At 35.5% G+C, this 26,652-nt stretch overlaps 2 protein-coding genes across 3 annotated transcripts in view; one reads left to right on the forward strand and one right to left on the reverse strand.

The window, feature by feature from the left end:
• The window catches only part of LOC148835798 (cytoplasmic protein NCK2), a 90,292-nt gene extending 80,477 nt beyond the window's left edge, over nucleotides 1–9,815 (reverse strand). The window contains exon 1 of one of the 2 annotated variants that reach the window (XM_088913023.1): nucleotides 9,638–9,815. The gene's annotated coding sequence lies outside the window, so the exon portion shown is untranslated. The remainder of the gene's footprint in view (nucleotides 1–9,637) is intronic. The other variant, XM_088913025.1, reaches the window with a different exon arrangement.
• A 6,524-nt stretch (nucleotides 9,816–16,339) lies between these two features.
• Nucleotides 16,340–19,904, forward strand: dph3 (diphthamide biosynthesis 3). The gene is made up of 3 exons (XM_088913639.1): nucleotides 16,340–16,521; nucleotides 17,600–17,674; nucleotides 18,298–19,904. The coding sequence occupies exons 1-3, from the start codon at nucleotides 16,414–16,416 to the stop codon at nucleotides 18,364–18,366; spliced, it is 252 nt and encodes an 83-aa protein (XP_088769765.1). The 5' UTR covers nucleotides 16,340–16,413; the 3' UTR covers nucleotides 18,367–19,904.
• The last annotated feature ends 6,748 nt before the right edge of the window (nucleotides 19,905–26,652 follow it).

Consider the following 26,652-nt stretch of genomic DNA (forward strand, 5'->3'; position numbering starts at 1 on the left):
CCGAAAATCTTCCATCTGTTTTTTTTTCACATTTATATTCTGAGTGGTTTGACAGGCTATGGCAATTAAGCTTGTTTTCCAAACTGCAATATTCAGTTTCATTTGGTGCTTCATGCATTCTTGTTTGCCGAGACCTTGGTAAAATAAATTAAAATGCATCTGAAATATTTCTTATTAGCACTATATCAGAGCTTTTTAGGTCTGTGCATCAAACACAAACGTTACAGTGAAGCCAAAATGTCTGAAAAATGGCAAAAAGAACCAAATTCAAAATGTTTTGTTATGCTTCCTCTGTAGAAACTCAATACAACAAAATGTATTCACAGTAAAGAACAGATCTATTCCATTACATGATGTAAGGTTATGGAAACAATCCATCCATCCATTTTCTGACCGCTTTATCCAATACAGGATTGCGTGGGAGCTGGAATTAAGCACAGTAAAAGCAGAAAATGGAACTAAATAAGGGGATAGTCACTGATACCACAACACAAAAAAACAGGATAACATTTAATCTCTTATGCCATGGTATTCACTGTGTGTTTGGAAAAAAAGAGGTTGGAGGTTCAGAGTAGATGCTAAAAAGAAGTTAGGAAGAAAACGCAAATGCAGTAAAGTACTACAGTATGTGCAGTACACTGTTCCTCACATAGTGTTTTTGTGATAGTATGTTCTCAAAAAGTGTCTGCATGTGATGACTAAAGAGAAATGTGTACTGAAAAGAAAAACAGTTAGTAAACCTGTCTCAACAAAAGACTGCACAGAGAACTGAAGATATCCACAGTAATTTCAAATTACAGCAGCACATGAAAGTATCCATTCTTCAGAATTTGGAGCTTTGGATGAAGGCAACAATATAATTGACAGTACGCAGCTGTTTTTGTGATCTTGATAAGAGAGGCACTAAAATCATTGGGTACAGTGCTACAAATGCTTTATGGAAGGAAAACATGAAGAATTGTTTCAGAGACTTTGGGAGACCATCAGAAATCTTGGTTTGTCTTGGAATCAACTTTCTGCAGTGATGACAGATATCAATATGGCTGGGAACAAGACTGCTGATCGGTTGGTTGCATAAAGCTGATTCATGAGATGCTGAAAGGCCAATGAAGTTGGATAACATTATCCACCAGTGTGCACTGAGCCGCCAAGCTATAAATTTTGAAAATGCCATTTACACATGTAAATGAGTAAATGTACTCGGAGAACATGGGCTAAATCACAAACATTTCAAACCTTTATGAAGAAAATTGATTCAGAACATGAGAAATGTGCTTTAACACAGAAAGCCAAATACGATCAAATGTTTTTTCGTCTTTGTGAGATAAAAACAGAATTAAAATGTCCCTGAACCGTCAGATCAGGCATGGTTGTGAGATCGTGCAATTGTGACAAAGTTAACAAGCCACTTGAACAGCTTCAGTTAGAAGTTGCAAAGTAAAAAAGGCTTTTCTTTTTCTTACAACTTAAAAAGCCTTATAGGCAAAACTGAAACTCTTCCAACAAGATGTTGCCTTCTTTTATAAACTGAATTCGGATGAGAAAATCAGTGTTACATTTCCCTTGTGACTGTTTGGTAAAATTACTCGAGCTGTTGACTGAGAATTTCGAGCCAGGTTTTCCAACTTCATGTCACATGTCAGTGAAATCCTTCTGTTTAAAACCCTCTTCTTTGCCAACACGCATATTGTAGCTCTTCTCAGATGGAAATGCAAAATAATTCACAACTAAAGAACACCTTTCATGAGAAAAATTAGATGGGTTTAACTCCCTGCTTCCAAATGAAGACCTCCAAAACCTGCAAAAATGTATCGGGCAAAACGTGCATAGTTTTCAGCAGGATATACTATACATCTATGACACACTTTCTTGGTCATGAAACTCAATTCAACAGACTGCTTGCTGAGAAACAAGCTCAGACATCTCACTTCCTTGAGAAGTGTAAAATAAAAAAAACAGTTAAATGACTTTTATTAAATGTTTAACACTTTTTGAACTGGCAGTTATGTACATAAAAAATCTGAATGGAACAGAAAATTCAGGGATGATAAAAACGTAACCTGCTTTAAAACCGCACATAAAAATGTTCACTCTCTTCAGCCCACATAAGGCTGCTTTTATGTCTGTGTGGCTCAGTTATGCAAAAAGGTTAGGCACCCTTGGTTTAAAAGAAAACAATTTACCTAGAATTCTTTTTGAGTCAAGATTTGACTTCATAATCTTCGGCTACTATAACTAAAATGGCTCCGTTACGGAGTTACAGAGTGTACACTACTGTGATGTGTGCACAGCCTTGCCCAGAGCAAACAATTTCCCTACACACGCCTTCCACCGTCAGTTTTATTGGAACCCTGAGCTACTGTTTATTTCTTAGTTCTCATTAAAGTCTATATAAACATTTGAGGCACTTACTTACAAGCACTCAACCTTGTGTTAAAATGTTCTGCGACTGTACACACCTTACGGGTGAAAACATTGTACTGCAGCTGCTCCTTGTCTTAAATACAAACCTCTGTATTTATGATTAGTTTTGTTCTCTACAGATGAAATGCCCAGAAGTGAACATCTACAAAGTCTACAAGTCTATTTAGGTCTACAAAATGAGCAGTACAGTAGCAGCAAGATGGCACAAAATACCTACAGACATTTGTAACTGTGAGTTGGAGACTGCCATACTGGCAAGCAGCTTAATAAAAGGATATTCACAACACATACTGTATACAGTGGTAATACTCCTACCAACTTGAGCCTTTCCAGAAAACCTGAAACAATGAATCCTATTTAAAAAACATACCAAGAATTTGTTTTTCATAGAACCACAACTCAATCTTTACCAAGATCATTTTGGCTTTTAGATATGCATCTACTGTTAGAAATAAAATAAAGCTTATGACTACTACTACATTATTATAACTGACTGAAAAAGCATGCAGCCATTACTGTGCCATGCTGCTTGAAGACAGCACTGTATTATAATTTAAGAGCAGTTCAGTTCAATATTTCTTATTCTTTTAAAGTTCAAAACATTATATCCAGTGGATATAGCCATTTATCCTGGCTGAATCTTCCTTCTTTTGAGATGCTTCAGCATTTGGTTTTGTTTTTAATTCATAACTATATGATAATCAGAAATGAAAACGGAGAGTGATTTTATTGTAGTTTGTAAAACGACAGCTGGAAATATTTTATATCATGATTTAACACAAAAACAAGATTATAACCATCTACAGCCATTCTTCTTTATTAAGCATTTCAAACCTCTACATTCTGTTGCACGCTACACCGCATGAATAAAAAGCATTTGTCATGATATATTAATAGGATACAAAGCTAGAAGCTTTCCCAAACTTATGTTTGACTTGGTTCCCCCCCCACCAAAAAAAAATGAAGTACGTGGATATAAAATGTAAACTACAAGGACTCCTACATTTTTAAAACTAAAAATTGGTTTGGTAGAGGGAAGGCTTTGATTTAAAATGCAGTTTTTTATAGCAGTACCGCTGTTGAAGAGCTTGACCTGCTGATTTGCAATAAAAAAAAATCCTAATTACATTGTTCATTAATAGTAAGTTCACGCTATAGGTTTCCATAATTTCCATTATCATTGCATTACTTTAAGGAAAAGAAACCAACAACAGAAATCATAGAGAGTCACTAACAGATGAGAAATGGTGATAATCCTTAAATTACCTAAGATGAGGCTCATTTATTTCAGCTCACCACATTTATATTTTAATTATTTAAAGAGAAATTGCCACACTATAATAAAGAACACTTTTTAATTTTGCAGAATTTAAGTCATGCAGTTTATAAGTATAAAAATACAACATGTGAAATACTCATCAAAAACACAACATATTAAGTATGCAAAGAAAAAAAGATGGAACATATTCTCCTAGAGTCAGAAATCTGACAAAGTAATACAACCTGGATTGCACTACGAGTAATACATCCAAATCCCATCTTGAGCTTCAGAATAAAAAAGCGCACTAAAGAAAGTGGGATAGAAAAATCACAGTTAATGAAGTTAGTTAAGCAATAAAGATATTAAACATTTCTGGAAGAAGTACAGTAGACATAATTAATCAAAGGAATTTATTAAAGGAAAAGAATGCTAAAAATATAATGGAAGTAAAATACTGCAGCCCTGGGAATATCATTAAGTATGCATTTGGTTTTCGTACAACCATCACCCTTTAATTCTGTAACAATCACACTTTGCTGTGTCCTATTTGGAAATATACCATCATATTTGGTTTGATGCAGGCAGCTCACAGAACAATAACATTTTCCTGTACACCGAGTGCAAAAACAAGATAGGCCAGATTCCACAGAGTTACAAGAATAATCAAAAACTGATCAGAAATAAAATTCCTGTCCAAGGCACTAGGGTGTAACTGCGATCCTAGTTCATTTCAGACCAATGACACTAAAGCATAAAGGATCTAGAACAATAGTGTTCACTACAATGTAGTAAAAAAGTAATTTGCTTATGTTTGATCCAGAATAGAAAGCAAAACCCTTATGTGCATAGTTTTAAATTCTTTTTCACACAGACTCCTAGTCCTTATCAGTCACCTGGGTCCATGTCACTTTAATTATTGCTGAGCAGCACCAACCAATGAATTACAAGGTTGATGCAGAAAAATAGTTTAAATAAAGCAGGCATCCATTTCACCACCTGTAGACAAATCAGCAGCTAACGCAAACTTTACTACAGTTGTTTTCCGTCAAGAAGCTTTTAAATTTTAGAAACTGGAAGCTATAAGGGGCAGAAAGATCTGTTTGTGGTCCTGAATGTTTTTACACATTATAATTGCTTGGTATTGCGACAATCAAAGCAAATTTACACATTATTTACTGTAGTGCGTAGCTGCAATTAAAGAAATCCATTTCAGCATCAATTTCAGCAGGGTCACCCATTACAGAAGAAACTGTAAGGTAATTCAGTCATTCACTAAAACATCCAGCAATCTGTTACGCACTTAATGAAAGGCGCACGCAGAAAGAAAACTTTACTTAAATGTTTAAGAAATCGATTGTTTATTTCTATCATTTTCTCAAACGCAATTGTTATTAAAGCAAATCACGAACCCAACACAATTCTACACAGAACAACAAAATGAAAGAGAAAAGGAAGGAGGAACGAGGTGCAGTCCTAAAGGGATGGAGGAGGTTGTCAAAGTAAGACAGAAAGGGCTGTCATGCTAGATAAAATCTCTCTGTAGATCCACATAAGGTGCACCTCATCATCCGTATTTCTAGACGCTACACAGCGACTCCATTAACAATGAACAAAAGAATGCAGAGAAATCTACTTCCCACTCAATAGAATGAAGCCCCTTGTCTGCAAAATAAAGACTGCACGAGTGAAATTTTCAACACTATTCCGGGGAGAATGATGTCAGCCTAACAGCACCGTGTAAAAAAATCTATACTGTATATATAGATCTACAAGTTCCTCATCATGAGATACAGTGCTTGTATTCAAATATAGTGACATTCTTTTGAATTTGAATTTTTAGGAGTGTACAGAGTTTGCAATCAACAGTTAAATGTGGGTAGTTTTTTTTAAAAAAAGGCCCAAACGCAAAAAAAAGATACATTCTGACAGTTAGCAACTCAAAGCTTCAGGGATATTGAAGCTCATTTTAAATGTATCAGGTTGATGCTCATCTCTAGCAACACTGTACATCAGGAGAAAAAAAAAGAGAACCAGATACCCATAGAAGCAAAACAAAGAACAGAACATAAAAACTGGGCTGGGGTGTATTAACCATGTAGTACTTTTATGGACTGTAACAATTCTTGATGCCCTGTGTAAACTCTTATTCTGCTTCTCATACCTATGATATTATTTGATTTGGCTGACAATGCTTTGAATTCCCCAAGTAGAGGCAACAGTCCTGAGCTCTGTAAGCCTACTGACACTATACGATGCCAACTGTAGAGTATAATATCAGTTTATGGTCAATACGCTAGGTCTCATTGCTGTATTGCTAGCTCGCCCATTATTCCTGAGAAATAAGGCAATCACAGCTTGATACATTTTCATTTTTCCTGACAGGACATTTTACAAAAAAAAGCATTGCTGGGCACTGTAATTCCCAGCAGAGATCACATGTTAAGAATCTTTCCAAACATGGCTCAATTGGTTCAGCAAATGAAAAAGCACATACAGCAAAAGCAAAAGTCCAGAGAATGCTTGACAGCCTTCGGTTTTTTCCCTTAAGAGAAACTCTGAAATAATGAATATACTATACAGCAGTAACCAATTAACTGCTGCAAAACACAAAAAAACACAACAAAATGATCTAGGAATCTTTTGTAAAGACAAGGTTAGAACTCTCTGAGATGTTATATCAAAGTTAAATGCTAACTTTCTACAGCACTAATAATAATAAACATGAACCACAAATTGGATTCCAATTTAGCTTTAAGTATGAGGTCACATCAAATAGGCAACGTACTTTTTAGAGGTAAATATTTATTTTGTTACCTTTTTAATACTATATTTACCCTCTTTTTTACAGCTGTTGTGATTTAATGAGTCCTATGCATAGGGCAACAAGAGCAGAATCTTCAGATCATACCTGTTAGACATTTCTTGCACTTACTGCAGGTAGGATAAATTTGAAAATGTATAAAAGAGCTGAAACTCATTCCATAACAGAAACTCATAAATAACAGACTTTGACAAGTATATTCAGATTCATACTGAAAAGAACTGTCATCTCCTCATTATCTTTGCTTAAAGATAAGATTCTAGAAGTCTCTGTTCAATTCTTTTGCATCTAAAAGGGAAGGTTAAGGTGGCAGATACACTTAAATGATCACATTCAGAACACAAGTTGCTCAAGGAGTGTGGAGTCTAGAAATCTCTGAAACACAGAATACATAACTAATATTTTTGCCACTTTGCAACTAAAGATGTATACATTCATTCCCAAGTGGAAAACAGGGTGCACAGCAAAGATATTAGGAATGTTTACAGTCATCGACTGGTTAAAGCACAAGCATACTGCTAAACTCTGAAAACACTAGTTCATTGCATAGCACTCTACACTGTACTAGAACCAAACTTAAGTACTTTAACAGCACTCTGTGGCTATTTCCAGTCATAAAAAATCAAATAAAGCTGATCACTGCTGTATGAAATCACCATGGCTTACATTTTAAGAGATGTTTGTCCAAAGCTATTGTTTTATTTATTTTCAAAAATAAAGTCAATGAATTAAAAAACAGACCTTTATAAATTACACAGGGTGGAGTGGGATGCACAAGACGTGGCATGCTCTGAAGGGAAAAGTCATCAAAAGACAGCAGTGTCCAATTATGCACTGGTAACAAAGCAACATTCAAAGGCCATTCAAATGTTAGTCACAACCAAAACATACAAGAATGTAAAGCTGTGCGGATCACTCCTAAGAAGGGGTCAAACACTACTCTTCCTAACCTGTTAGCTGTAAATATACTGAAGGCCAAAGTCTTGAGTCGAAAGAACCCGCTACTCTTCAGGACAGAAAACAACTGAGGGAATAATTATGAGGAAAGGCGGCCTATTCACAAAGAAGATGGGGGGGGGGGGGGGGGGAAACAAAGACCTTCATCTACTGCAGAAAGAAGAACTGTCAGGACTATTGTACCAATTGTCCATGTGCCTACAATTCCAAGCCCAAGCACTGACAAGGGCACTTGACTATGTCAGTACATATAAGGAATCACAGAGGTTGCTGCTATCCTGTGTCCGTTCTGTAAGCCCATTTATTGTTACACTTAAAGAATGGCCTACCATCACCATGTATGACAGCTTTATGAATGAAAAATGAGGCATGACAACATGAAATGTACCTTATGACTTCTTCATGCTATAGCTAGCACATCTTGAGAGATCTTACCTGTTCCACTTACTTGGCCCTTGTGTCTGATATCACACTTAAGTTTGACTTTACTAGCATAGCTGTTTTTGTCATTGAAATGTTTTGTTGATAGATCATCATGGAAGAGAGTATAACAGAATTGTAATAGTCTCCCTGCATGTCTGCAAATGTCTAACGAGTCAAAACAAATGTTGAAATGGGTAAAGAAAAGTTTGTAGGTGATACCAATTAATCAAGATGTGGCTGAACAAGCTAAAGAATACAAAAGCAAATTAGTTCAGAAAGTCTGCAATCTATTATTACAAAACTAAAAGAGATAAGCGAGTGCTTTCATTTTTGACACTATTTATACATGAATGTCAGCATTTCATATTTTCCCAAATGACTTATTTGAATGTTGAAAAGAAAGCCCTAATATTTTTACCTATAGTGGTTTATCAAGTTTCATTCCATGTGCCTATGAAGACTCATCCAAGTAATGTTATGAGCAGAGAATACAAGGTGACTTCATTTCTATGGGGCTGTTTCCTTAAAGAACCTAAAGAGTAATTTTCCATCTACATGTAAAACTGAAGATGAGAATTAGACATAGCACCTCAGTTTTTGAAAAGAGCCTACAACTTTAATTTTAATGCTCAAAAAAGAAAACACCATTATTATTAAGCATGTCTCTGATAGAATACCACATCAGTTTAAACTAAAACTGCAATAAAATCTTCACAAGCTTAAAATTAGTAGCTCATATAGATATTGGCGTGACATACAATACTTTAGGCTATATAAGAGTGTTGTTATTATTATAAATATGGAATTGAATGTCACACCTGTACTTACATCAGGGTGTGTTTTTAATATTTATCTCATTCAGCAAGGATGGGGCTGATATCAATAAAAAAAGACACTAAAGTTTTTTTTCCACTTCCAAAATGTACCCATACCAATATTTTTATTAAACATTTCTGGTAGAGCTATGCTTTGACAATAAATTCATCACTATTAACCGTTCTCGATTCTACATTAATGACTATGCACACCCCATTACCATTACTGTGGATAACGTGTGGTAGTTGTGTCTGTCAGCAGTCATTGAACAAAAAAAATGATATCGTTAAAAAATTGCGATTTGAGCATGATGCTTATTATGGGACAAAGAACTTAATGTCGTTTTTATTTTTCCTGTGGAAGTTGGAAGACTATACAGCAAACAGCAACGTCAATGCACATTGAAGCGATACCGTGAAGACAATGGACACATGCAAGATATCTAAACCACTACAAGACGCAATAACACATTTAAAGTTACAGTCCCCTTATCGTCAAACCGGCGGCTATCTGCCATGAATTATTCGTGCGTTTTTCCACAGAGGAAACGCTGGCAGGCAATAACCCCTCGAAGGCGGAATCTTTGCAAGCGGCTCCGAAACGCCATCATCACCATCCTATCGAACCCCGTCTATTGTACTGCTGTAGAGTCTCAGCCACAAATAACAAAGCCACTGAGCTTAACGCGGAGCTCAACACTAAAACCATCTAAAAGCACAAGCACCAAATGATGGGAATTTTACTTCAGAGGTCTCCCAGACCCCTTTGCCCTGGGAATGTATTTGCTTTTATTAAAACACGGCTTGATATCCATCTGCTCAGGACGATTTGTGAATGAACCGAAAACACACCAACGCCAATTACAGTACCCCCCCACCTCCAGAAGCTGCCACACCAACTTTATACTCAGTTCCTTAATTTTCTTTCCTTCTTACCTTGGTGTAGCTCCGGTCGGATCGGGCGGGGAGGCAGGTATGCAAATAACCCCTGTGCAGTTCAGAACGTTTATATAAAATACTTGACAGAGGGGAAGAAAAATCCAGTTTTATTCCAGGTCCTTTCTTTACAGGCCCTGCAACTCCACTCTCGTTCTCTCTCTCTCCCCCTACCTTTAGCTCAGCCCACTGTCTTGCTCAATGACGTCAGCCCTGCCATAGGACTGAGAAAGCTGGAGCACCGAAGCAACTGCGCTGGGGAGCCGCTCTGGACAGAGACGGGCTCTGTCTCTCTTACATCGCAAGTGCTCGCTGCTGCCAATTGCTGTGTTAACTACAGTATATGTCCGGACGAGTACGCAGACTTTAGTGTAAGCTTAGCTAGCACTTCTTAAGAATAGATGGGCACACGGCAGAAACGATCATATTAATTGAATGAAAAACTAAAAAGAGGACACCAACTGAGACACAATTCGTTGAGTAAACTAGCTGGCTTTATGCTGAAACTGAAATGCTCTTTTAAGGTCTAGATATAGTGCCTTAAAATAAGCTGGAGACGAAACACTGAAAATAATGAGACAGCAAATATTCCGCATTCAAATACCGTCACTCACGGTATTTACTATACAGCGTATGTATTTTTTAAGAGAAAGTGTTTTGAAATGTTTGAAATACAGTGAACTGTCAAGCGGAAATAAAACCTCGGATACCTCTTATGCATAGATCAAATGGCTATAGTTGTTCCCCGTTTCCTTACAGGAACAAGACATTTCCTGATTATTAACTTGATTGCCTTTATTTTTAAAGGGTATGGAGGGCAGAGGCAGTGAGGCGCATACATGCTAATATAAAGTAATTTCCTACTAGACCCCTAGAAGTATGCAAAAATGTATATTAAATAATACTATATTGCAATTATATTAATTTATATGTATATTTTAAGTAGAATTTGCATATATAATATTTATAAATTATCTATTTGAAAATTATATAATAGAATAAAATACCTCTTTTCTCGATCCTGTTCTCTTTTAATAATTGTATAAAGTGCTTTCTGCACATTTTTCTAATTTAAATATCACTTTCAAACTCCAGCTTTGCTTTCTTGCTTTTGACTTGCTTACTTTTGGGATGAATCTCTTCTGGATTTCAAGTAGTAACATTGTGTTGCCATCCACTCTACTGATTCTATGTCATTTGTATCTACAGCAAAAACATTTCTTTAAATTTCAGGTTGACTCTTCCCTTTATGTTCAGTTTTACCGAAATTGTCCATCTTTCTTTTGGGCTCAGCATAATTTCTAAATATACTTCAAAACGTGCATATTATGATCACATTTCTGTGATGGTTTTCCTCACTCTGTTTTGATTGTTTGAAAACACTAGATCAATACAGGCATCACCTTGGTCTTCTGATAATCTGAGTATGGAATCATTCATTACCCATTTCTAACACTGCAGTTTCAGCTACTGACATACCTGGTGGTTTGTCGAAATCTACATGGGGAAAGTTAATATCTCCCACAATAACAACTTCTTTTACACATATTTTCCTGAATTAACTGCAAAAGACTGAATTATAGTTGTATAATCATATAAATTGTATATGAATTTGGCAGTCAGCAGCATATTCCTACAACTCAAGTTATATTCTTCATTACCACTCAGTCCGCTGTGCTGATTTTGAGCATCTTGAATACTTATAGAAGTTCCCTCATATTCTTCTCTGTTTAAAACTAAAAATGTATTTCACTCTGTCAGTGTAGGATATTGCCTATTCCTTTATGTCCTGGAATGCATTTCTATTGCTCTTCTCTTGAATGATTCCAGAGCAGCAGCATCTTTTTTTGTGACATTGTGACCACAATTGTACATAACATGCTAAAAAAGGCCATAGTAGTGCATTATACAGTTTTAATGTGACATCAATTGACTTGAATTCTGTACTTTTGACTATACAATCTAAAGTTTTGTTTGCCTTTTTATTATTTACCAGCACTTTCTGGAAGATGTGAACAATGTGTTGACAAAAACACCAAAGTCCTCTTCATAAGTAGCTTCTTCTAGCTCATTGATTCCTATTGTTTTTACTTTTTACTAACTGCATGCAAAACCCTGCGCTTCTCTACAGTAGATTACATGTAATCTGCCAAGTGTTTGCCCGGTTTTAAATTAAAGCAAATTCTTTGGGAATTCCATTTGCTGATTCTACAATGTTAGCTAATCTTTCTAATCTGGTATTATCTGAAAGATAGTTTTCAAATTATACCAGAATCTACATCATTAATATAAATTAAGAATAGCTCTGGTCCTGGTAAATACCCCTGTGGTACTCCACTAATTACATCGCCCCAATTTAATCATTTACCCCTTATGCGTACTGTTTATTTGCTAATTATTAATCAGTTCTCAATCCAGTTGCATACATTTCCTTGCAGGACTTCAGCCTGTAATTTCAAATTTAATCTGTGATAAGTAACTTTATAGAAAGCTTTCTGAAAATGTAAATACACCATATCTTATGCCCTGTGTCAGTCAAAATTTCACTTAAAGGTCAATTGGTCAGTCAGAGATAAACATAGAGATATATACGGAACATGTGCATTCCTCTTAATTATAATGGATCATTCTCTATGGCAGGCTGACAAAAAACAGGATTGCAGTTACAGCCACCCAGCCACTTTAGGCTGCTGGGCAGCCTCTAATCTTTGTAAATAGCTACACAGTGGGTGTTAATTAGGTAATTGATTAGATTAGTGTTAAAGGTATTATGGTAAAGGTATTATAAAGGTAAATGTTATTATTTTAGTGGTAAAATAATACAAGAACATTCGTTTATGGTATGTTTGTACTGTATATGAGTTTTATTAACCCTTTATTATATTGGATATTGCACTTCCCTGCAATGATTCAGCAGCAGTACTGTATATTTTTGTGACATTGTGACCACAATTGTACATAATATTCTAAATTAGGCCATAGTAATGTATTGTACAATTTTAACATGTCATCCCTTGATGTAATATATACACACTGTATTTTTCTCTGCACAATTGAGGATACTCATTTGTATACAGAAAGAAATTAGGTTATTAATGATTATGTTTTCTCATTACTGAACTGCATTAACAATATTCAGGGTTTCACTGATCTCAAGATGAAAATGTTTTTTCTATTCAGATGGATATTTTTCATTTTGTCTGCTTTTTAGTTTGAAACTATATTATATTGTATACAAATAAGGTTTCTCTGTAACTTGCTAATAAAAACATTCATAGTTAAATAAAAAGCTCAAAAGCAATTGTGGAAGCTAGCAAGCTAATAACCAGCACTACCACCCGGTTCTCACGAAGCGTTCTTTCAGGACCCTATGCAGACGACACGATCCAGGGTAGAGTGAGGAAAACAGGGGAAATAAAAGCATGCGGGAGTCGGGAATAAAAACAGGGGACATGTCCTTGGAGCATTGTGGAAGGTTGCCCGCTGGTGATCGAGGAAGGTGTGGCCGAGGCAAACGATCCAGAACTGAGTCCAAGGGAGAATCCAAGAGGAGGCAAAAGTCCAAAGCCGAGTGGTCCATCCAAGACAAACGGGGTTAAAAACAGGAACCGGGTCAGGACCTGGTCAGGACCGGGAACAGGAACTAAAAACTTGACGGGACCAGGTGCTTCCAGGTCCCGGACTCATCTGGTACAGAGCCCGGAATAGAGTGAGCGCCTGGCTTTTAAGGAGAACTGAACAGGGAGCAGGTGCGGTGGATGAGTAGAAAACAAGGAAGGGCTGGAGCGTCCTTAAGAGGAGGTGTTTACGAACATGACACCAGTCAGCCATTGCAAAAGTTCCATCACTCACTGCAAGTGAAAATCATAAACTATAAAATCAGAAGGTAATTGTCTTTAGTATCCTTAAAAATGTCTGATTAGTTAAGTAATGAATATATGAAAATTCCCCAGTAACAACAGATAGAGACCATTAAAATGGTCTTATTTCAAAACCTTAATTAATTGGTTCTAATTAAAATCAGTGAGCTCCCTCATATACTGCAGATTTAAAATGTTGTAGTAGAGTTGCAGTAGCATAGTGGAGCACTGGTTAGCATTGCTGCCTCACATTGCTGGAGCCCTGGATTCAATTCCAGACCTGGTATGCAGAGTTTGCATGTTCTCCCCATGTTTGCATGGGTTTCCTCTGGATCTCGTTTCCTTCCACAGTCCAAAAACATACTAGTAGGTTAATTGACTTCTCTGAATATGAAACTTGGTGTGAGTGCGTGTGTGTCCGTGTTTGTGTTTGTGTCTCATCCTGTCCATGGTATATCCCGCCTTGCACAGTTGCTTGCCAGGACAGGTTCCTGCTCCACTGTGATCCTTAATGGGATTAAGTCATTAGAAAATGGATGGATAGTAGAATAGCAGGATTGTCTATGCTAACACTGGGAGCACAGTAAAACTACAAACCCTGCAAAGAAATATTTGAAGAACCTGCTGCAAACTGCATGCATGCATTACCATTATAAACAAAGTTTGCATTCTCATTGCTGAAGAATAGGACCTGAATTGTATGATTCACTTGACAGATTGTTAAAAAAACTCAAGGTCAAAATCCTGTACCTGAATCATCATTCTTTATTATTCTAACAACTGAAGCTTCTTCCTCATCTTTACCTCCAGTTAGACATTTAGACATGACAGAGATGCAAGTATTGACCACTTAGTATAGATTAGCATAATCCAGAATTGCATGGACTGTAATCATTGTTTATCAGCCTCATAAAATAAATAAGATTTTATTTTTCAAATTATTACACTTTGCAGGTACAGGATATTGCTATAGGATTCTTACAAGTGTTATGTTATGAACAGAACGCTCAAGTGGAAGTATTTTGTGTCTCATCAGACCACTTGCTCCATTAAAAGCTGTCAGAATCAGTGTTATTTGCCACTGTTACTGTCACGGTTTGCTCATTTTAAACAAAATGTTCCTTCCCAAACAAATAACATGAAGGTTTTTTCTTCTTCAGGCTCCCCCTGCTGTTCATACTTACAAGAACGTATTACTGAAAAGCAAAACACACTCCCAGTTTGGTCATTGGTAAAAACTAACATCAGTGAGTCTTCCTTACATCACTTTTTTAACCACTTTATCCAGTACAGGGAGCCTGTCAGAACATATCCAGGTAAGCAACAGGTACATGGTGGGAATCTGTGGGCTGAATCTGAATCACTTTCCTTTACTTTTCTTTCATACATTCTTTTAAAAAAATATTCTTGTCTGAAATGTCTTTGGCAGGTGCTGAATTAAAATTTACTTAAGGGCATAGAATGCAACTTTAATACAGAGGTAAGATCCCACCCCTATCAGATTGGCTCCATATGCAGGTAAAGATGAGACAAAGTTTGATCCAAAAAGGAGTTTAATTCTATTGTCACTCTTTGCTACAGATAAAAAATGCTTCAAAAGTATGTTTAGGTATTTTGCTCCAAATAGCTTCAACCCTTTGCATAAATTGTGCCTCCTGTTTTTAATCCTAAAGCTACATCCTCTTAATTTCCATTTTTTGTCCTTGTCTCACTGTTGGTCATAAAGCAGTCCTTTGGGTTGACTTGTTAAAATCCTTTAAAATTGTAAATACTTTTTGGATATATCTTATTTTTTTCCTGCTTTAAATAGTCTGCTCTATTGAAAGACTGAGGAGATCAGTTTGAAAGGTTCTGCCCCTAATCTGGACAAGACACAAGAAGCTGTTGCTTTTGTATCAACCATTATCCTATGATATACATATGTCAGCAGCCAGCCAAATGATCTAGATTTCTTTGTTCCATATGCATGCTTTGACTTAAGCATGAACCATGATGTGTATGCTTTAAAACCATAAAAACATTGTGTTTTTATTATATTTGTAATGCTAGAGAGCAGTAAACTAACAAAATTTATAAGTGGATGCATCAAGTGTTTTTCTAGGGTCCAAATACTACAAAACATAAAGCCTAAGTAAAAATAAAACATTATGGAATGTTGTGATTTGGTGAATTTAGGATGAAACAGTGTAGCTTGTGGTTTCTGGTTTATAATTCAATATTAGACAGTAAACTTATTTATTTTTAGGAACAAGTTAAGGTTTATTCCATGCTGAAAAGAGAAGAAAGGAACTCCGAAACGTTGTTTTCTTTCTTCTCTTTTTAGCATGGAATAAACCTATTACTCGTTCCTTTCCTTTACAGCTTACGCATGCTGACGCAGCTACCCACCTGAACTAAATATGAACAGTTTCTCAAAATGCAAAACAACCCTCCACTGAGGATGTGTAAGCTTGAAATCTTATTTTATGATTTAAACTAAATGTCAGCAGTAATCTTATTAAAATGGGGGTGCTGCTACTTTCTTTAGTACAGCCATAAAAAAAAATTCTATTCGCAAAGGACGTTTTTTTTTCAGGTAACACTTAGAGTAGAAGAAAAAAATAAAAGGGCAAAACAAATAAACTTTGAGCTGTAAAATTATCTTACAATAATCCATACTCAAGTAAATTGGAAATGGTTAATCCCATAGCCAAAACACGCTACTGTGACAGTTTTTAGAGATTTATTTTAACATAGTTTTATATAAACTATTCCGGTAAAAGGGGATGAAGGGAGAAGAAATACCAGTTCCAAAATGCAACGCGCACATGACGTCAGACAAACGCGCCGGTAGTGTGAGAAAACACGAGATCAAGGCAACAGCGGCAGCGTGTGGAATGTCACTTTCTTGAATATGTGCTGCTATTAAACGTTAAAATGTCTGTTTTTCACGACGAAGTAGAGATAGAAGATTTTGAATATGACGAGGAAATGGAGACATACTATTTTCCCTGTCCATGTGGGGACCGTTTCGCTATAACCAAAGTAAGTAATATGTGTTTAGTACATGGCCTTATTCAAGAATAGTCCTACACGTTTCTGTAGGTCTCAATTAACTTCAGAATTACTGTAATTAATTAATTATGCAGCATGTAATTGTCTTCCATACAGTTAATGGATGTTTAAATAAGCTACGTATTTTCTCTTTTTAAATAAGATTTTGTATCAAGTGGTTTAACACGCTTTTCTGTTGAAATAGTTTTCAAAACTGTCATGAACGTCGGATCTAAATTAATTAACAGTAATTGATTGTATTGCTTGTTTGAAATACAGGAAATGTCGCGAAGTACTGTGAACAATAACACTGTTGAGGGAAAGTTAAGTTCTTTAATTTAGGTAAAATCTCGGGATATCCTGCTTTACCTCTGTGGAGCTTCCCTGGGAGTCATTGATTTTGATGTAAATGCGATTTTTTACAATTGCAATTCCTCTACATAGTCTGCGTTCTCTAGGCGTGAATTAAAAGTTTATTCAGGTAGTGTTAACTGATTGTAGTTCAAATGTTTATAAATCACGGAACAACTGTTAGTGTTTGTATTTTTATACTTTGGTGCAAAGAACCGTTTCCTGGTCTGTTTTTTTTTTGGTACCCAAACTTGTCTGCATAAAATAAAATGTCATGTGTCAGGTCTTTGCTCAGTCGTGAATTTTATCTAAATCATTTTGAAATGTATTTGCTGCTTCTACAATGCTTGCTCATCATCCTAATTTGGCATAATCTTCATATTTGACTAGTGCACCAAATCTAATACAATCTGCAGCATTGATATAAATTAGGAAGAGTATGCTCCTTGTCCTGTTCCCTGTTGTACTTCACCAATTAAATTACCCCCAACTAAAGCATTCACCCTTTACCTGTACTCTATTAACCAATTGTCAATTATATAATGTTTCCCTGAATGCATTTCTTCCTGTAATTTGAGAATTAATGGTTTATGAACAGCCTTCTGAGAGGTTAAATACACCACATCAAAATTTGTCTATCCATTACCGTTGTTCCTTTTTATTAAAAATTGAGTTTATTCTGGTTTGCATGTGATCTGAATGATCTTTAACCTTCCAGGAAGACCTAGAAAATGGCGAGGAAGTAGCTACCTGTCCCAGCTGTTCACTAATAGTCAGAGTAATCTATGACAAGGTATGTTGAATCTTGTGCAAATATGTAAAACACTATTTTTAACCATAAAGTCATTTTCAAGTTTTGCTAAGTGCTTCTCATTTAGGGGTGGATTCTGTTCAAACACCACTGAAGTGGTGCTCCCACAGAAGTGATGACAGCCCCTCTACACAACATATGAGATGAAGAAGTGAGAAATTAGGGAGGCCAGATTGCGCAAGCCCACCAAGGGTTAACACCCCTTCTTACACCAATAGTATAATGTGATCTTTATTGACCAAATATTCAGCACCTTGATTTAACAACTCATCAAAAGGATGGTACCTACTATAGCTTATTCCTAATTAATTAGGAAATGTTGTCTCAAAGGTAAGGGTGCCACCTATCAGTTTGCCAACACTATTTCTATCAACAGTCTGTTAGTCCTGAGAGGTCTTCCATCTGTGTAATGAATCAGTCCTGCTTTGCTTATTTTCTGACATGTAATGGTAAAACTGCAAAACTGTTTAATACATTCATGGAAAAGTACAGTTTTTTTTTTTACAGTTGCAAGGCATGTAAAGTAATTTTTCTGCAATAGAAAAATTTCTCTCTGCATCATGAATTAAAATATTTATTGCATTTTATGTATTTCCTGTCTACAGGAAGAGTTTATGTCTGGGGAAATTGTGGAAGCACCTGGAGCAAGAACAGTAGAACTTTTGAAGAGCTGATGGCTGATGTTCAACCTATAGCTTTTGAACTTCTAGTGTGCACAAAGACTGTCACACGGGTGTTTTTGATCGCCTGGAGACAGAAGTGGCATCTCTAAACAAATTAACATGCAGACCGTATGGGAGTTATTGATGCAAAAGAGAACAGTAACTAAACTTGCTGTCCTGGACACTATTAAGGAAAGTGAACAGAACTATCACTGCTACATTTTTAGATGTATTTTATGTAATTATTTATTTGGTAAATAAACACCACATCCTGTAGTTACTACATTATGCTAGATTGATTTGTTTCATTTATTACTTTATGTAAAATCCATTTGAAATAAGACCTAACTTTTAACTTCAGAAACCAGAAACAGGTATTATTTTAAGCAGCTGTTTATTTTAAGAATAAGTGGTTTGTAATATAATTTTGCCACATTGATTACAAAGTGGAATTGCATTAAAGAACTATCTTATGTTCCAAATATAAGCAATGATATTAGAGAGAAAACCCTAAGATAATACAGGAAATTTTTACAATTCTGTATTCCACTGTTCAATATTCAAATCAATGGATTACTGTTCTAAAAAATGTCTGGAAAGTGAGAGCCAGCTTTTGAGTTGTCCAAGCTGTAAAAATGCTTGGGCAATTCAGGTTAAGCTCTCTAGCCCAGATGACACAAACTTGCACAAGGGTTATGTCAACCAGGAGTGGGGAATCCCTGGGCAGAGTATCATTAGGATTGTGTTGGGATTCGTTAGCTAGAATCTCCTCAGCTCTCAGTGTAGCCGTGACTCCTGCAACTTGCTCGATACCTGCAGGCTTGCACCCACATCAGTGGAAGACACCAGTCTTCCCACTGGGACTAACTGTCCTGTCTGGCACTGTCGAGCTTGGGCATGTCAAACAATTAATGATTTACTCTACCCTGCCAGTTACAAGTAAGATTTGTCATAACTACAGTAAGTCTAGAATAATCAATTTCACTTCACACTCTCGTGTTAAACAGTTCTTTTTAGTAATTTTTGAACTAGCAAATCTAATGCAATTTTATTTGTCATAGCATTCAAATGTTATCATAAAATTGATCAGCAGAAGTGCATTTCTGTGAAGGATTTAAGTGAGTATAAAATGTATTGTTATAAGATAAATATTTTCATTTTTTTCAGCTTTAACAATAATACACAACAAAAGTGGAAAATTATGTTGGAAGGATGTCTTTACACATGGTGTTTTGGGAGTATGAAATGACTGAATGAGGTCCTTGAAACAATTAGATTCTAAAAAGCAAAACAAGCTAAATAGAATGAAAGATATCCTCTCATTTGTAGTCATTGTTGTGTTCTTTTTATTTTAAAGCTACAGTATATTGAATTTATTAAGGTGCAAAATCTGATCCTTTTCATATATAATGCGTTTTATTTTGGAAGCAATTTAGGCACTTAGTTTTCACGTTTTATTTCTTAGCACTGGAGTTTGGGGGGGAAAAGACCATTTGTCTTCAAAGCCTGGTGTTATCATACAATGTAAGCTAAAATAAAAATGTGAATGCTGCTTTTATGAGTAATTTGTGGCAACACATGGTTATCCTGCCAGTATGTGAGAACACTTTCACTGCCTTCTAATTTCTTTTAAGATCTTAGAAGAAATGGTTGGAAGTAGTTAAGACTTACTAAGGGGGAATTAATCAAGGTTTAGATGTAAAGTGTGTGTTTGATCCCTTCTGTTTATTTTCTGGCCATTAAATACTTGTTTATATTGTAAAGCAAAAAATGTAAGTGTAGAAGCAAGGGTCCACTCCAAATTGTATAATACACAGCTGAAAGAGAGCTTAGGAGAAATATATCAATGTCTTTTACCGATTTGTGTCAAACATGGCACACACAGAGATGCTGAACAGGTGCAATTATTCATTTTTGGAGAGTGGGCTGTCAATCAAAAGTAAGCCCAGGAGGCAAGACTTCAAGTAAATTTAAAGACAAAATAAATGGATTGCATATTTGTATTTCCATCAGTATTGCTAACGTTTAGTTTGCACAGGTTCTGAAACATCTAAATCATAATAAACGCCTAAGTCTTTTGTAAGGGAAAATTGATCATTGAACTATATTTTTCTATTTTCATGTTTTCGTTTTCAAGGGAAGCTTCTTTCTATTGTAATACCCTTATTTCCACAAGGTGGCACTGTAGTCCAAATTTAAATTAAAATTGCTCCTAAATCAAAAAGATAGTGAGAACTAGCATGTTATCTTTCATGATTTTGTACATTATAGCTTTGAAAACATTGAATATTTATTGATAGTATTATTGGAATATAAAAATATTTTCAAGCTGCACAGTTACAAGGACTGAAGGCTACAAATCATGTAGTAGGGGACTGTGGATGAGGATTATTATTCATTCTTGACTCTTATTTTGATAATATCTTATTTCTCAATAGACAACTTTATTCACATCTTATTGTTACAGGAAATCTTGACATTTGTATTTCTCTGAAAGTAGTCTGTTCTTTCAAATTTATACGAAGCTGTCTCCACCTGTACAGTTTTCCTAGAAAAAGGCGATGCACACCAATAAAGGAAGGTTATCAGTTATCTCCATTTGTTGTATTAATAATTAAATTATCCTTATCTGTAATTATGATCTCAAGTGATTTAGTATTATAACAATTTCAGAACATTAGCATTATGAAATAGTCTGAACTACTATTGTATTCGGATATCCTCATATTTGAAGGTCATTTGACAGGAGCACCATGAAAGTTTCTGTCTTGTTCACAATTTCTCAAAATAAGAGGAAATAATTTCAAGAAAATGCCACTGTTTGACTGGTGTAGTATCCATCATCAGCAACAATACACTGTTGGAAAGGTTCTGCCCAGAAAATCAGAAATTAATCTTGAAAAACCCCCTGAAAAGCAGGTTTGAGGAGTTACTTTAATACCACTTTAGAGTAACTAATGACAGGAGACCCATCAAAATATTATAATGCTAGAAAGGGGCCTCAACTCAACTCCACTCCTCACATGCAGCAGTGCCTTCTTGATTTCATTCTGAGTTCTTAATTATATAATTGAATTATTTACTTAACCTTATTGCCAGGACTGAAGTACTTAATGTACTATGAGACCTTAGAATCCCATGTGGTTCCTGGTTTTTTTCCCCCATGTTACCCAAAGGTCAGCAACTTTTATCAAATTTGTCATGAGAGTAGGGTGGTGTTAGCAAAATGAGGACTTAAGTTGGCGTTTACTGAATGACCACATAACAGCAGCTATAGTAAACTGGCTGAGCTTCACTGAAGCATTTTGTTTCTGAAATGATGGCTGGTATAGGATGGCTCTCATTCAAGTTCTCTTCAAGCGAAGGTGGCAGGCCTGCCATCTTGTTAAAATGTACTGTACTTTCCCATGACTTCTTTTGTGCATCAGAATGTTATACGGTATATGCTGTTGAAGGAAAAAAACACACCTCCCACTTGCCAGCTTCTCTGTTACAATTGAATGCACAGCTAGTCTAAAATGAAATAATAGCATATTACTGATACTGATATTATTTATGTTGTTCTTAGTTCTCATAGGTTTTAGTGTCGTTCTAATTTATTGCTTAATCAATTCACACCATTGTGGTGTTCAGTTTGCTTTTTTGTCCCAGAATCTTACTGCAAATTACTATGTGTGAGGCATCAGTGTATTCTTCATTTGTGATAGGACACAATACTCTGACATAATGATAAGAATCATATAAACACAAGTGCATCCCGACTTGCTCCCATTGTTTGCCTGGACAGCATCCTCCAATGACTGTGCTGGTAATGAGGTTAGAAAGTGGATGGAGTTAATAATGACGAAAAAATTAAAGATATTTAAAAAGCTCATTTCTGATTTTTAAAAAAATCTTATACGAATATTACAGTTATCTAAAGTGTTGTGCATGGCTGTTGGTAGTTCAGGAATGCAACAGGGGAAAGGAATGAAACCTGAGATGAGATTCCAAGGGATGTTTCTCAGTCCAATCAAGCCAACAAAATAATGCAAGTAACAAAGTTTCTGGAAATGTTTTCTATAAAATTAAAATTTGTTTACAGATGTAGCTGACTTTAAAGACACAACATGGCATGTCTGAGATATTTGTCTAGAGCCATAGTGACCCAGTTGAAAGGACAAGAGTGCTTGTGTGTTCAGATTTAACTAGCACAAGCGTACATAGTAAAGGGTTGGGGTGGTTGAGTGTTCTAATCTGCGGTCATCAGATCTTAACCTCTTGGAATTTCACTCCTGACATTTTCAGAGCTTAGTATCTTAGTATCTCTTCCCATCTTTAACAAAAGAAACCATTTTTATTGGAGACTTAAAATTCCCCCATATAGACAGGGAAAGACCTAAAGGAATATCAGCACTAGGAACTAAAATGGTAGATTTGGTTAATAACTGCTTCCTGACCCAGTTTATCTGAGCACCTAGACAGAATAAGGTAATCAAAAGTGAGAGAACCATTGGGAAACTGTGATTATTTATGGAATGATTTTAAGTGTGCTTTGAAACTGTGCAGACTTAGTCCAAATCAAAAGTTTACAATTTCAGGAAAGCCAACTTCAAAGGAAAGAGATGGGTCTTAAGAGTTCTGGAAAGGGAAAGGATAGGTTTGGGATGAGTCGAATGGATGACAACAGTTTAAAAACATTCTGTTAGAAGCACAAAAAAAAATTTTCCCCCAAGACTCAGTTAATCAAATACCAAAAACAGTAACCCAAATGGATCAACAAATGAATTAATGAAATACAGGTATAAGGGAAAAGAAAACACTTCATAAAATGATTAAAAAGCAATAGTATCCAGTTCTAGAAAAGGATAACAATAAATTACATGCAAACAAATAAAAGGTGATATTAGAAAGGGCAAGAGAGAGATGGAAAAGAATATTGCAATGGAGGCTAAAATTAATAAAAAGTATAACAACAAAAAAAACGTTAAAGACTAAGTCAAATGTATCTGAGACAATAACAGGCAGCAGAGCAGAGTAACAAAGTTCTTTAATAAATATGATAATTAAATATGATTCTCATAGAAGTGGCAGAACTGTTTTGGACACTAGACGCACTCAAGGTCATTGAATCCTCAGGGCCTGATGGCATCTTACCAATTGTAATCAAGAAAACAAGAAATGTAATTCAGAAACCATTGAGACAACCCTACCAACAGTCACTGTAATTTATATTGTAAATATATTTTATATTGTATATTGTTTATATTTATACTGTTTATATTGTAAAACAGAAGGATGTGTGGCTGACCATATTAAGGATATTATAACAAAAAATTTTAATAAGCTGATAGTTCAGTTCACAAAGCTATTTTGCCTCTCCTGCTAATGACCACACTGACCTTCCTTTCTACATAATTTCACAGGGATTCAGGAACTCCTAAATCATTCATCAGAAGCCAAAGTATCCATAAACTAGGCTCACATCTTCCTTTAACTTTCAAAGATCAGCTAATTTCATTCTAGATCGCCAATATTCATCAATAGATTTCTGCTCTCCCTTGTCTTCCATACTCACATCTGTTTAGCTCTTTTTTCTCACCATCCCTACCCATCCTCACATTGTCTATCTTTTCCTCTCCTTGCTTTTATATTTCTGAACTCTCATTTTCAACCACACACCCACATTCTAAGAAGACTCCAAGAGCCGAAATGTCTTTTTTTCTCAATTTTTTTTTTTAGTTTTCAGAAACTGGGCATGAGGTATTTGTTGTTTTTATCACATTACAACATTTCCATGAAAATTAGTTCACGGAACCTCTCATGTTGTCGCAGAATTTCATTAGTATTACTTAAAACCTAGCTAAATCACGTTCATTACATTACCTAAAATGAATTCTAGTCATTCAGTTAAAAGCATATTAAATTAATGTTTTGCAAATAAATTTAGAGAATTTCTTTTGGGAACATCACAGGGTTCATGCTGAATGTTACATAATGATTTAATTTAACTGACGTTTTGTACAATATTGAGCAAAGTGAAATTAGTTTTTTAACAGTAAGTAAAAATTAAATATCAAGTGTATAAATATCAAGAATATCTTCTGGTGGAATATTTGAAGTATAAAGAGGACATAAGGAGTGGATATGTGGTTCCCAACATGTTTTAGTTCGTATATTAGAAAATGTATTTGTGAGTGGAGGACTGGTTTAAGTCCAAAGATGCATAAGGTAAAATAAAGTGTAAATGTAACTGAATTTAGCCAGGAATGTGAGTTTGAAAAGAAAAGTGAAGAATCTGGTTTTATGTCACATCCAAGCAGGTATATATTTTGTGTGAGTGATATCAGTAAGTTCATCAGTATGCATTGTTCATAAGATGTGATGAAGACACGAAGACTGTCTTCAACTTATACTATTAGGCAACAAAACCCTGGAGTGTATTCTTCATTTACTGATTGGAGGTAAAGTACTGGAGAGGTACTTTAACTGATTGTGTAGTACTGTATGTGTAGTTAAGCTCTAAATGTTTTTAATCCTAGCATGTGTTTCAGATATTAAATACTCTACATACAGTCTAAATTCCTCAAGATCATGCCCATGTAAAAGAGTGAAAAAAATAATAATTTCCTGTTTAAAAAGTAAGTTGTAAATATCTAAGTAAATATTATTTTTTTTAAAATAATTTCTCTCAGGTTAAAGTAAGAGGTCATGTTACCAGATCAATGACTAGAGCAAAACAATCAACTATCAAACAATCAAAGCACCTGCACTTTTTAAAAAGATATATCCTTTTAGAATGAGCCAACACACACAAGAGATACACACCAACTGTCTCTACCAGAAATGCAGTCTATGAGTGAGGACGCTGAAAGTAGAGTAAGAAAGCTTGGTCTTTTATTGGGAAAAAATATTTTTCAGGAAGCATAGAAACTAAGACTATAGGTAATATAGGTAAACAGTATATAGGTTAACAGTTTTATCTTAATTTTTGGAAATACTGTACATTTAATTATTATTCAACACTATGGCCCTTGCTCTTTAATATACATACATTCTAAGGACATTGATATTTTTAAAACTGATGAATTGGTAAATATTTTCTTTAGGGTTTACTAAAGTCTATGTACTAAAATTGCATTGCACACCTGTCAAAATCAGCACATCAATAAGCCCTGTACGCCTGGGGACATATGAGAAGTATTAAATTGCTTCTGGGAGTCAGATTGGGGATAAGGGCTTACAGTCTCACAATATCCACGGTCAGAGCAAGAATCTAGAGAGCCAAGTGAATACTCCAAGAGAACTGACTTTTTCCAACAGTCGTGGTCACAGACGAGACAAGAGTAATGAAAGTAGAAGAGAAATTCATGGTGCTGAATAAGGCATTGACCAATTTGGATCTTTTTGTTCAGGAAAACAGCAAAAACGGACTTTCCAAATGTAAAGAAAGGATTCATTGAGAAGTGAGGTTTCTTTGGAAAGCACCAGTTTGATCATAAATTTGCAGGTAAAAGTGATTTTAATTGTCAGGCTAAATTATCAGATCCTCAATAATAAAATAATAAAACAAATGTGATCAAATACTCAAATTAAAGGTCAGCCCAGTTTTTTTTTGCTTTCACATGATTTCTTGATTGTTTCTTTTCTGTACTTGAAATCGAATTTAACATAATAGGATATTCAAATGTAAATAGTGGTGTGGGAAACTTGCAGAGACAATTAAAGCTCCTATTTTAACTGAAGAGTAGTAAAGAATTGGACGTTTCTTTAATTATTAACATGCTGTAAATGTTATACATATAGTGTTTTAAAATGTGTTTAGTTAGATAATTTTGATTATTTTCAAGTAAAGCGCCCTGGCAGAGGAAAAAGACCACTTATGGCATAATACATATAACATATATTAATATAAGTTAATATAATAGCACAGGACAGCTGTTTGGCCTGTTGGTGTAAGTGAGGTATGGGCTGGTCATTAAATATCTCAAATGGCTGTGAAAGAGGCTATTCAAGATATACTTTATCCAATATAGAGAGCTGAAGCCAATCCTGGCAAGCCATGGGCACAAGGCAGGATCCATTCTGGCCGAGACACCAGTCCATCACAAGTCACACACAGACACAAACACGCACACATGCACACCAGGGCCAGTTTTCCCAGAAGCCAAGTGTCCTTCTAGTATGTCTTTGGACTTTAGGAGGAAACTGGAGTGCCTGGAGGAAACCCTTGCGAATATAGGAAGGACCTACAAACTACAAGCACCCCCGGAATTGAACCCAGGGTCCCTGGTCAGAACTATGTGCTGTCCCACTCCT

Source organism: Atractosteus spatula, chromosome 4, assembly GCF_055471065.1.
Source record: "Atractosteus spatula isolate fAtrSpa1 chromosome 4, fAtrSpa1.hap1, whole genome shotgun sequence".
NCBI lineage: Eukaryota > Metazoa > Chordata > Actinopteri > Semionotiformes > Lepisosteidae > Atractosteus > Atractosteus spatula.